General features: G+C 47.6%; 4 protein-coding genes across 4 annotated transcripts; 2 read left to right on the top strand and 2 right to left on the bottom strand.

Moving 5' to 3' along the window:
• Window positions 1–2,618: 2,618 nt before the first annotated feature.
• Window positions 2,619–4,637, top strand: F5Y00DRAFT_271825 (uncharacterized protein; the record flags this gene model as incomplete). The annotated part of the gene is made up of 4 exons (XM_048012868.1): window positions 2,619–2,675; window positions 2,742–3,410; window positions 3,483–3,620; window positions 3,677–4,637. The coding sequence occupies 4 exons, from the start codon at window positions 2,619–2,621 to the stop codon at window positions 4,442–4,444; spliced, it is 1,632 nt and encodes a 543-aa protein (XP_047862616.1). The 3' UTR covers window positions 4,445–4,637.
• On the bottom strand, window positions 4,638–6,141 carry F5Y00DRAFT_139155 (uncharacterized protein). Its single transcript, XM_048004337.1, has 2 exons — window positions 5,850–6,141; window positions 4,638–5,757 (listed from the first exon to the last, which is right to left on the bottom strand). Exons 1-2 carry the CDS (start codon window positions 5,995–5,997, stop codon window positions 4,832–4,834), a joined length of 1,074 nt encoding a protein of 357 aa, XP_047862615.1. The 5' UTR covers window positions 5,998–6,141; the 3' UTR covers window positions 4,638–4,831.
• A 174-nt stretch (window positions 6,142–6,315) lies between these two features.
• F5Y00DRAFT_139153 (DNA-directed RNA polymerase III, subunit Rpc31) lies at window positions 6,316–7,625 on the top strand. The gene is made up of 2 exons (XM_048004336.1): window positions 6,316–6,597; window positions 6,700–7,625. The coding sequence occupies exons 1-2, from the start codon at window positions 6,451–6,453 to the stop codon at window positions 7,474–7,476; spliced, it is 924 nt and encodes a 307-aa protein (XP_047862614.1). The 5' UTR covers window positions 6,316–6,450; the 3' UTR covers window positions 7,477–7,625.
• Window positions 7,626–7,793: 168 nt separating this feature from the next.
• On the bottom strand, window positions 7,794–11,812 carry F5Y00DRAFT_139136 (uncharacterized protein). Its single transcript, XM_048004335.1, has 6 exons — window positions 10,444–11,812; window positions 10,225–10,392; window positions 9,984–10,167; window positions 9,096–9,911; window positions 8,601–8,990; window positions 7,794–8,527 (listed from the first exon to the last, which is right to left on the bottom strand). The coding sequence occupies exons 1-6, from the start codon at window positions 11,652–11,654 to the stop codon at window positions 8,180–8,182; spliced, it is 3,117 nt and encodes a 1,038-aa protein (XP_047862613.1). The 5' UTR covers window positions 11,655–11,812; the 3' UTR covers window positions 7,794–8,179.
• Window positions 11,813–12,353: the final 541 nt, after the last annotated feature.

The following is a 12,353-nucleotide window of genomic DNA, read 5'->3' as shown; positions in this document are numbered from 1 at the left end:
CGGAAGTAACTTGAATTTAGGTATTCTATATTAGATACTGCTTATCAATTTATGTTCATATACCTCATCATTCGCGCCGTCGCTATCGGCGAAAGAATCTTGTGTGACATCGCGTCGTCTACGGGGTCCGAGATGCTTACATTATCCGTGTATCCCTATCTACGTTGAGGTCGACGATATGAGATTCTCAACTAAGTTTTTTATCAGTCGATAAGTCTCAACAATCCTTTCGGTTTCTTTTTTCGGCGATAGCTTACTTTGTTTTTGGTTGATAAGGTATTATCTACGTAGATAATTACAAAAAAGACATGGCTAGTAGGTAAGACTGGTTTAAAGCCTTAGGCAACAGCATGACTGCATAAACTTAGAAGAGATTGCGATATTCGCGGACCGTGGTTTATCTAATATCACGAAATGTCGAAATATTAGGAGAGAGACAAATAGGAGTGCAGTATAGAAAAGCGTGGGAGGCGTGTCAAATAAAATAGGATCTTATCCAAGTCGAGTTACTCCCTGCGGGGTTGCTAAGCGATTTGAATATACGTAGATGTATTAATAGGCGAATGAGCGTCCGTATTTCGAAGTCGAAGGGCGTTATTCAGTATTATAAAATTATGCATTTAGAGATCGAATCACCGGGGACAAAAGACACCGAGATTTAAGTAAGGTAAAGTAAGTCTCTTATTCCGGATGTTATTATTATTGGATAGGATCCCGTATTACTCCCCTTGTTGCTCCTTGCTTGCTTATCTTCATGCTTTAGGTACCTACATGACTCGAGTTACTAGGGTAGCGAGTATGATAAGTGATAGATCTCTTTTGTAGAAGGAAATGGAAACATAAAATACTGTATACTTGAGCTGTCTATTGGTAGACGGCATTCTATTTAGGCAGAATGATAGGCACGTGTGATTACGTTAGGGCTGACCGGCGAACTGGAGGAGGGTTAAATTATCTAGGAGGTAGGTATCTATTGTTCATTAGTAGAAGTTATGCTGTGTTGTGTTGTGTTTATCTAAGACAGATGCGCTACGACGCAACCCTCAAAAGAGATAATGGGTAACACAACATTTATAGGTAGGCTGTAGCGGTATAGAGAACGACGAGTTAAGCAATAGCCTATTCTAAGTTATTTCTACGTAGTGACATAAGACCGAATCCTTTGTCTCCTTTTGCGTCTATTTGTCTCTAGCCCCGAGAGTATTCTACAAGGAAGAGAAAATACGACAGCGCGTCTACCGCGCTAATCTTCTAGAAACGGGAAGGGAATTTTCATCGTTGGTTTGTCTATTTGTGTATTAGTAGTGTGCTACACATGTATACATATCTTACCCTGGCTGCTACACGATAACTACCCAATTGTCTCTTGTGATATCATATCAATAGTCCCCCTTCACGAATTCTATTCATACGTCTTGTTCCAATTCTGCGGAAGACTTGGAGACGAGTGTCTTTTGAGCTATATGATTTGCTCAATCGGACCAATAGGAGGCCACACAGGGATCGAGGCATGTGTATAAATTTCCTCTTCGGGGACCTTGTTGCGTTCGCCCTCTGGTTGGCCAATTCCTACCCCAAGTAGAATCCGCTTCTCCCTTCTAAGCCGTCGGCAGTTCTGCAGGTCTTTTCCCCAACAGGAAGTCGAAGGCAAATGGAGATGTGATATCGTCAGTTTCTAGAATGCTTCGACCAGAACTAGTTGCAAGGAGGGGGGTGAAATAAGCTATTAGTGCATATACATACTGCGCCCTTGGATGTGGATGGTAGTAGGTACTCTTAGGTTAGAATCTTTAGCTACGCTGATCCTGTCGTCTTCACGATATCGTACAGGTCATTACTCTTCAAAGCCACAGTCCGGACATGTCCGAGGTTCTCGTTTACAGACTAAAGTATCTTCCGCTTACCCCTGAGCTGGAACCCGTGTGCCGGGACGACTAATCAGCCTTACCACGGCATATTGCGAGATATCTATCTAGTCTAGCTCCGTAACTGCTGCATATAAAACTGAGTGATTACGTGAGAACGTGTGGTTTTCTGAAAGCCGAGCCCTGCTTCAACACTCCCCTCGCAAGTCAGCTCCCCGACAGGAGGAGTTAATTGTGATACCCTATAGTTCGGAGGTATTCCGTTGTCCAAGGCTCAGCATCCCATCTTTTATATTACTCAGCCCTGACTAGCCAGTAATGAAGCTTCAAGCCTCGATAGTCACCGCTTTAAGGGGCCCTATTGAGTAGTTGATCGAGCATCAAAACTCCTTTACATCATTAGCAAATAAGTTTCAATATAGCTCAGCTGAGCTTAACTTAGGTTGACTCGTACGTGGGGGGGCAAAGGAATCCAACCCTGACCCTGACCGCTGCCTGGGGATACCGTTGCTGCAGAGCCCCAAATTTATCAGGCTGTACCTTGCTTCGACCCTCTACGTATTTCGGCGTGCTTAATAAACGACAGACCTCGCTGGGTTTGGGATTCTGGCGTGAGATATCTCCTTGGATACAACGTTACGCTACTACAGCAAGCACCAATACGAACGCCAACGCAAAAGAGATCGTCTAAGGTGTGTCGCATAACCGGTGCACCGGTATCCTCACGAACGAATCAAACTAGTTGTTTTAAACATGGTTGGAATACCAAAGAGTAATCGTTGCACGTTTTGCAAACTGCGAAAGACGAAGGTAAGCCGTCTGGACTTGCTCCGCTTCCCCCTATCACCACCGGCCAGAGTTGTAATTTCTGAATAGTGTGATGAGAACTGGCCAACGTGCGGCGCATGTGCTAGAGCCGGCAAGGTCTGTTCCGGGGCACGGAACAACTACAAGTTCGTGGTCAACGGTTGTCACAATGAAGTAACCAACTCGGATGGCGCCAGCAAAACCTCCGATAACTGTGGTCAGATTCAAAGCCAACGGCCACGAGAAGTTAACCCAAATGGCACATTGATCGTCGACATGAAGGAGTATACCGCCGCCATGGGTCCCGGCACATTCCACCGGATGCGGCTTACACGCCCACATCACTCCAGGAACGCCAAATGTAGTAGGCCAACGCCATCCCCTACACCATCGCCGACACCGTGCCCAGCCATGGGTGCTTCGGATCGACTCGCAGCCCAATTAGTGTATTGCTTAGAGTCTGCGTCCGGGACGGGCCGTGATATGCTGATATGGGGCCCTTCAGTGTGGATGATACCGCAGAGACTAGGATCAGAAAGCGCAGTATTGCGAGACACGGTCAAATTAGTTGTCGCAGCTTGGGCTAATAGTCAACGGGGTACGCTACCACCGGAAGCGTGGCTAGATTTACGGCTACATACACAAGCGTTAGGGAGTCTGAGAAAAGCCCTTCAAGAACCGGGGCAAGACTTGGTGACAGACACAATAGCGGCCCAATGGTTGTTGCAGAAGCTCGAGGTGAGTTTACCTTTACCTAAGAGTGTGCATAGAGAGATAATTATGGAAATATATCTAATAGTTGTGAACTAGCTCACATACGACTTCGAACGGGGCGCAAACCAAGAGCGTCACGCTGCTGGACTAACCGCCGTCGTCAGTAGAGGCGGCCACTGGCAAAGCTTCGATGAATTAGGGCTTCACGCCACCTTCGACAGCTTTTTCAATATGGTAAGCCAAGATTTTGGCAGCATATCAGATTGCAACCACTAATAGGAACCAATTAGCTCCAAGAAGATGTACGTCTGGGGAGAGACTGCGCATTCATGCACCCGGAATGGGCAACGGCTTTCAGGCAAGCGATAGACTTTAACACAACGCGGCCCATTCTTAAGGCCATGTACCATCTATGGGTTGAGATGACGACTTGGCCGACCCTAGTAAGACTCGTCCGCACGCTATGTCAAGACCCTACGGATACTATGACCGCAGCCGAACTCGTACTTCGAGCCGCACCGGTAATCGAGTACCTCGAGCACGAGAACGAAACAACACTGCGATCACTGATGGAGACAGGGGATATAACCGAGGTAGAGAATATGTTAAACCCGGACTTATTCCCAACGTGCTACCAGTTTCGCGACATCGACACGGCGAAGCTATTCTATACTCACGCCATGTACAGCATCATTACCCATCTAACTCGGCAAGAGGCGGACCTTGTCTTAGAAAACTACAACCCGAGCGTGATGAAGCGGTGCAGGGAATACAGTAAACGAATATGGATGTCGTACTTCTGGATGAGTGCGAAGATACCGCTCGCCGTCGAATACACAGCTGCGCTGGTATTTTCTTACGAATCAGCAAACGAAGAAGAACGAGAGTTCTGCATGAGAAGTCTAGGGGATCTGGAATATTATAGGAGGCCGCCACCGGTGGGTCGATGGATAGATGCAACCATTATGGCTAATGTAAAGGGGTATACTGGCCGTCTGCCCTTTATTAAGAGCCGGGACATAACAATCGAAATGTGTGGAATAGGCTGCCGGAGCTAACAGGGCACATGAATATTTCGGACTCATACGTGGGCTAGGCCAATGGTAAAAGAGTACAAAAGTTCTTGGCAATCCGATATCATTGCACCGTTCACGATATCGTATTCCCTATTCAGTAGGCCAACTGTGGGATATTGAGTGATATACGCAATAAACTATATCCATCACTCCCGGCATCCACCATCCTTGATTTTTTAAATATGGGGTGCTATGAACTCGAAACACTAGACAGTCTATCAGGCTTGGTTCTGTACAATACGTCAGGAGCAATAGCGCACGGGGGCTTACGTAGTTGGTCTGGTTTGGTCGCATACGTGTATTCCCTCAAGCCGACTCCCGAATGCTAGAAGCAACAGATGGCTGAGTGTATGGATTCTTCAGCTATTACTAATGATTCAGGATCTCTCGGATGAACTGACGGAGGTCATCAGCTTCTTCGGGCACAGTTCGTTCGGGCAAGGTGAGGATTGCCGCCTTCAAAGCATTATCCTGCGCAGTAGCATCTCTTACAAGACTTTTCAGCGTATCAATCTTGTAGGTAGAAAATGGTGTGACCCGCTGAATGCTCAGAAGGGCTTCGAAGAAATCAATGAGATTGAGATGCACCAACATATCCTCTTTATCAATCATCGACAGGGCAGCAAAATGTAGTAATCCCCCATTTCCGTCAAACTTGGCGTATTTCTGGTTCAAGTCGGTAAAATCGGACCAAGTGACAGCACGGAAGTTCAGAGCCGCTAGACGAGGTAAAACGCGGAGAAGACGACCTTGGGCGAGCGACTGCTGTTGGATACCGAGAGGATGATTTGCACAAAGCGACAATATGAGTTCATATACGTCGCGGTCATAGAAAATCCTTCGCCACAATAGCCCTTGGCCGGGCGGTTTTCTGACTGTGATCTCCATGCCATTAACTGATAAGCCATCGGATGGTCGAATATCGCAGTCAACATCCAGAAGATCGCCTAAGACTCTGGTACCCTTCTCGCCGACTTCAACTTGCGGTGCGCTCAACCACTGTATTAGGAAGTTTGTAGCTATACCGTTCATTCTAGCTAGAATAGCGGCGTCGCCTGGTGACTTGGTGGCCTTTTCAAGCACGGTCATGGCAAGAATGTTTGCTGACGGAGCGGGAGACCGTAGAGCTTGTATTATAGCCTCTTCCGAAGCTAAAGATAGTATCTGAGTGAAGGTGAGGGGGCCAAGGAGCTTGATGGCTAAGCTACATAGAATTTTGGGATCCTGCTGGTACTGCTTAAGGACCTCGGTGATTTTTGGTAGAAGCCTTGGAATAAGAGGCGGGATGTTGGCGTCTATCAAAGAAGTGTTAATATCAATGCCCAGGCAGTTACCTATTTAACTATATAAAACAGGTAGCTAGTTAATTCTAGCCGGGTAAGCCTACCAGTAAGCTGGAGCTCCACATCGTCGAACAGCTTAAGAGTTGGTTCCAGATTCGGATCTGCGATGAGCTCATCTAGATGCTTTTCTAATTCCTCAACACCGGTGACTGGGATCATATCTGTATTCATTTTGACGGCGATCCGGCTCATCGTGAAGCCCGATAAGTGATGGACCTCCGCCGGTAGATGTATGAGTGTCGTGTAAGTCCAGGCAGGCAAACGACGCGTATGTAAGGTAGTATTAACAAAGTTGGCTTTCAGGGATGAAGATGGATCTTGTAAAGACTAAAAGGCAGGAAGGTCGGATCTGAAAGGAAAGCTATAGTGGGGGCGGGGCTATCGTGGCTGGACCTATGCATGTGCATAGGTACATCCGGCGCGGGGAAGATCTATGGCACAGCTAATCCACAGTACAATACATTGATACCAGGTACCTCCTAATGTATGTCCCCACAGTCTCCACCAAGTCCCCGCCGAAATTTTGAAAGCTTGACTCTAAATTCATCCTTTTTAAAATAAGTCACAATTTCGCAACTCACTCCCGACAACAAGCTGTATCCAACAAACAAAGTCTCTAAAGAAGAGGCCGCTTAATGCCCCAAAATGTCAGGTCGCGGTGGTAGAGGAGGTCGAGGCGGCCGCGGTGGCCGTGGTGGCTTCGCAGCAGGTCGCAAGGCCGCGCCTCAAGGAATGCCTGGCGCCGACGAGCCTGGTCTGATGTTCAATGAGAAGCCCCAAGACACATATCCGGTATGCCAACACCTTCGCCCTATCTACCTATCTACCTACCTACCTACCTACCAAGGCTCAATGTCCAAGCAAACAATATTAACATCGCAATCCCCCCCTTAGAAATCCTACAACCCTCCTATCGCCCCCCCCCTCGACGACTCCGAAGCCCGCGCCATAGCCTCCTTCGTCGCCTTCCGACGCGCCTTCCACAGCACCCCCTTCTACACCCACCGCCACCTAGCCAGCACGACCGGCGATCTAGCATCATCCAAGCCCGCCGATCCCGTGCGCCGCGCCTACGGCCAGCCGCAAATCAACGCGCGCTACGCCGTCAAGAACCGCGCCACCCTAGACCCCTTCCAAGCCGTGCCCATGTACAGCCACAAGTTCGCCGACGAGACGCGCACCCTGCCCGACCTCAAGGCCCGCAAGCACGAGTACGTCCGCGCCCTGTTCCCCGAGGAGCTATGGGCCACGCTGGACGGGAAGGATACAGGCGGGCCTAAGGGCGGGTTCTTAGGGAGCAAAGCGTCGCGGGAAAAGAGGGGCGTTAGGCGCAAGGCGGTAGTAGTAGAAGAAGGCGATCCGTTTGCTAGCGAAGACGAGGGAACCGGAACCGGAGTAAACGGCCTGCGCAGACGCCCGCACGAGGACGAGACGGAGGAGGAGCGCAAGGCGCGCATCGAGGCGGCGGCGATCAAGGACGGTGATAACGATGATCCCGCGAATGCCGAGGACGTGGACTTGGATGAGGAGGAAGAAGAGATGTCGCAAGAAGACGATGATTACGGCGATGACGAGGGCGGCGATTACGATGCGGAAGCTTACTTCGACGCGGGAGACAATGACGACTACGGGGAAGACGAAGGGGTTGGGGAGAGCGCTATGGATTTTTAGCTGTTTGTTTCCGAAATCGATGTCTAATTGCATTGGGGTCGGCGTTCACGAGGGAAGGGCCTTGTACTAGATATATCACAAGGCCTACGATACCATGGCATTTTGGCAATTTAGCATTTGTTAAATTAATAGAACTTATTTTTAACTTATTTTTTTTTACTTCTGTAAACCTACTCATTTTCAAGTCGTTTTTACTGACTTGTAATGATATCTCATATACGACTTGCTCAACATTGATGTTGTCTAAACCACCTCTCAAGGTATATATCAACCTCTCGAGCCGATATATGCTTTCACCTTAACACACAATTTAAGGATAAAAGAGATATGAGGTAGCTTTACTAAATTATACACACCGTAATACGCTTCGTATTGATATCTATCCGCAAGAGAACCATTGATTGAATATCTAGAAATGTTGAAGCTTTTTCCTCTTCTCCCGGAGTACTCGCTGACCAATAATGCCAATGAAGAAGAACAACGCGCGATTAAACCAGATAAAGGTAAAGCCAGATAAAGGTAAAGGGGATCCGAGTGAAACAAAAAAAAAGAAGAAGCTAATGGAAGACCGTAGAGAATATATCCGACTTAGAATGCAAGCTGTCCTGTGCTATTGTGAAACGTGCTTCTTTACCTGCATCTTTATACCCTCATTTCCATATACTAACCACTCCCCGTACCATAAATGTATATTAGAAACTCGTTAAAGGTAGCTATGCATGGCCTCTTGGTACCCGTTGCCACCTTTAAGGTCCTGCTCGAAGTTTTGTTGCACGTTGAGGACCTCGCGAATATGGCGCATACTGAGGGGCTCTCCCTTGTTGACAGCAAGTGCTTGGGCAGTACCAATTGTGTTCTTGATCTGCCGACCGTTTAGGTTGTGTCGTGCCAAGCTTGTGTAATCCTCCTCATCGAACGGCATCAGGTCGATACCTGCCACTACTCGGGCACGTTCGATAAAAATCTTGAAGATAGCCTTCTTCGCCTTCACGTCCAAATCGTCATATCGCAGCGCAATGTGGATTCGGGATTGGAAGGCGTCATCGAAAGTCTACAAATGAGTAATTTAAGCGTCAGTTCCCTTTCACCCAATGCGGATAGGAGGGGCGTGAGAGGATACATACCTGCACACGATTCGTGGTGAGGAATAATATGCCCTGAAAATATTCCAACTGCCGAAGGAAGATACTAACGAGCGCATTCCGGTGGATGTCTTGCATATTGCGCTTCTCCAGGAATACGTCAGCCTCATCAAGTAGGAGAATGGCGCCCCAGGCATGACAGATGTCGAGGATCTTCTGCAGTTCTGCTTCAAGATAGCGCGAGTCTGTTCCTAGGTCGCCAGCTGATACCATATATAAGGGGCATTTGAGGAGTTCGCTTATACCCTCTGCTGTCAACGTCTTCCCGGTCCCAGGAGGCCCATGCAGGACAGCTACCAAGCCCTTGCCCTTGCCCTGAATAACATCATCGATGCTTGCGGCTGGATGGTACTTATGAGACTCCACCAGAGCCTTGGGATTCCAAGTTAGCGAAAAGTTCAACAACTCCAGAGGCCGGCTTAGGCAGCTGCTTGTGTATATCTAACAATAGATGGAAAATAAAGCTTCATCACTTACCTTGACTATTTCCTTGGTGTTCGACTGTAATACCAATGAGTCGTAAGCGTGCTCGTTCCATGAAATTTCCTTGATGCCAGACACGGTGAACTCGAGCCAGAGCTTCTCGGCAAACGCAAATCCTAGGACGACAGGTGAGGCAATCAAGTATTCCTCGTCGGTGAAGACCGGCAGGGTAAAGGCATTTCCGTCTTCCCCAGCATCCACTTCCTCGCTCTTGGCAATCTCATCTTTGCCCTCGTTCTTGCTCGGAACTTGATCAAGCTTCTCTTTCGGCGTCTCTGTGTCAACAAAATCTTTGGGTACGCGCACCGTACACAAATTCCCCTTATTGTCCTTGTATACCTTGGTCACATACTTAATGTTGCCACTGTCGTCTCCAGCAACACCTTCGAGGCCGGCATCACCCCCCGTATCGTCTTCCGAGTCACACCCACAACCTTCAGCCTCATCGTCGCTATCGTCGGTGTCGCTCAGAACGTCGTGATCTTTGGGCCGTACAAGGGAAACCGGGTAGTTGGGGTTTATACGGCGATGGATGGCTGGATCAACCATAATCCGGCCATTGATATTGACCTTGATTACAGACTTTTTTTTCTTGTGGTATGCCATGCCTTGATGACCCTTATAGTGCACACCACCAAGGCTCACAAATTTCTTACCACGCTCGATAAGATATTGGCATAGCTGAGCTTCGTTCTTGTGGTATTTAAGAGGATAACAACCCAAACTCGTAATCCTACGAGCACCACGGAATTCGGTTATCTCCTCCGACATGCTGCCATATCCGAACTGCTTGCCGTCATATTCGAAGTACTGTGCTCTTAATGTTAGCGATCGAGTCTACAATTCAGAGATAACATTTTGTGATAGGGGAGGGAGACCTACCTTGCCCTCTATGTAGTAAAATTCGCCCTTAACAATACTGTAGTGTTTTTCGGCTACTTCTACTTTGAAGACGCGGGGTTCATCGACAGAACCATACGTTGTCGTATACGCAAGCGTATTTGGCTTCCAGAGAGCCCATAAAAGATCAAATGTGATAAGGCCGTTCTCTAGCATAGGATACAGACTGATAGTCATATTAGCAAACTACGTCAACAGTTACATAGAACGCTTAATAGCTTACCTCTTTTTGGTCTCGGCATGGTCTGTGTCTATGTATTTAATAAGGACCCGTAGATGGCGCCTTTTTTCGTCAATCCATTTCTGAACCTTTCTACGTTCTTTCCGTGAATTTCCTTCCGGCTCAAGATCCTTGAGGTTTTTCGCATACGTACGTATATCTTCAAGATATCTGTGGCTGGGATTAGCAATTTAGAAATAGGATAAAATGAAAGTAGCTCACAAGAATAGCATCTTGGGGTCTAGCTTAGGAGTCTCTTCAACCAAACTGACACCTTTGACGTTTCCGATGATATCCTTGAGGGCCTCTCGTAGTTGCTTGCTCTTGATATCGACGATGGTCGTCTTATATTTTCCTTCCCAGTCAAAGGTCCTCCTCACATGAAATAGGTATTCATCATATTGCGAGCTATTGGCATTCTCAGCCGTATCTTGGAGCTTGTAATTGTGGATCTGCGAGTCCCAGACTTGATCCACGCGTTTAAACTCAAGGCGTTGCGCAACTGGCTTGGAATTATGACCGTTCTTCGATTTAGATTCCTTGTTGCGGCTTGAGTTACTGTCTAGGAATAGGTCCTTGGAGCTAAACCGCTTTCCTTGACCTGTGGGTGGCATGTTATGACCACGACCCCTATTCATGATATGCATACCTTCCGACATGTTCCCCAGTCGTCCATTTCGTGTCTGCGCATATCGGCTATCGGAAGAGGTATCATGGTAACCCATAGGACCACCGGATGGAAGCTGATACCCGTTATAATTAAGACCACCAACGAGCTCTCCGAGATGGTTGAAAGAAGTGGCAGGACCACCGGAAGGGTTGTGGCTGAGGCGCAAACATGCTACATGACCCAAAAGCTGTTCAATTTGCAATCGCATTGAGGCAATCTCTCGTTCCGCGACCTCGCCGATGCCCGCCTTTTTCTCGAGATGAGTGTCATCTTCATCCCCAGCATCGGTATCGCTAGTGTTGACTTCTGAAGCCTTGATTTGCGATTTTGACTGCTTAGTGGCCGTCTTAGATGACTTTATCAATTTCTTGGCTTTCCGGAGATCCTGGCGCTTCTTCTGAACCTTCTTTTTCGCACGCTCTTCGCTCCCAGACGCGGACTCGGTGTCGGTGGACTCATCTGAAGATGAGTTGGTAAACTCGTCCTCGCTACTGCCAGAAGAACTCTCACTATTGGCAGATGCCTTCTTGGACTTACCAGACTTTCCTTTCTTGCCTTTTTTATCGTGTTTACCAGGGGCTTTTTTTTCACTTTTTAATCCGTTGGTCTTCTTACTGGCGTCTGGGGGAGCGGTTGCAAGGCCATTCTCAACTGGAAGAGCTTTGGTGTCGTCACTTTTAGGGAAATTGCCTTCGTGACGGTCTGCCGAATGGCCGGTTTTGGTTTCCTGCGATTCGATTTCCAAGTCCATGTTGGAGGCCATATCTGCTAGACAGCCCCGGCGTAGGGAGTTCAGGGTTCTATGAGGTACCAGAATTAGATGCGCCTAGGAAGAGCGCACAAGTAAATAGATTTTTAAGGGCTAAATGAGCTGGAAGACAATATAGAATGGCCTAAAGCTGAAAGGCGGGGAAAATTCCTGCTTCTGTTTGTTTGCTGTGGGCACAATTAGAATCTTCAAAAGTCGTGGGTGATCATGACTGGCTGGTCCGTAACCTAAATACAGCGTGTCAGCAAGGGGAAAACAATAAAGTACAATAAAATAGGAATCAAAGTGTGCGAAATGAGTCGTGTAATTAACAGTGCCAACTGTCAAGATCTCTTTGGGTCGCCTTTTTCTTCCAGTGTTGAGTCCAACAGCAGTCGCCACGCTGTACACGGCAGTACAAATAACTCTTCTTTTCTATCCAATGGTATTAACAATGAGACGTTACGCACCTATCACACGACGGATATTGCCGATAGTGTTTAAGAGGCCAGCTAGAGTGAAGTAACGAATGGATAAGTGGATGATGTTGGAAGATGGCGGGAGTGGACAATGGTAAGAGGTATATAAGTATAAATAGCTTCACAAGCAGAAGGTATATGTATTATGTACCGAACTGTTTGAGGATAACGTGTATGTCTTATGTCTCTCTACTAAAGTTTTAGAATAGGAGCCAATATGACGGACTGATACCCA

Source organism: Daldinia vernicosa, assembly GCF_022497035.1.
Source record: "Daldinia vernicosa strain CBS 139.73 unplaced genomic scaffold F5Y00scaffold_41, whole genome shotgun sequence".
Classification (NCBI taxonomy): domain Eukaryota; kingdom Fungi; phylum Ascomycota; class Sordariomycetes; order Xylariales; family Hypoxylaceae; genus Daldinia; species Daldinia vernicosa.
Note: the sequence above shows the minus strand (reverse complement) of the source record. Positions and strands in the feature narration are given on the sequence as shown.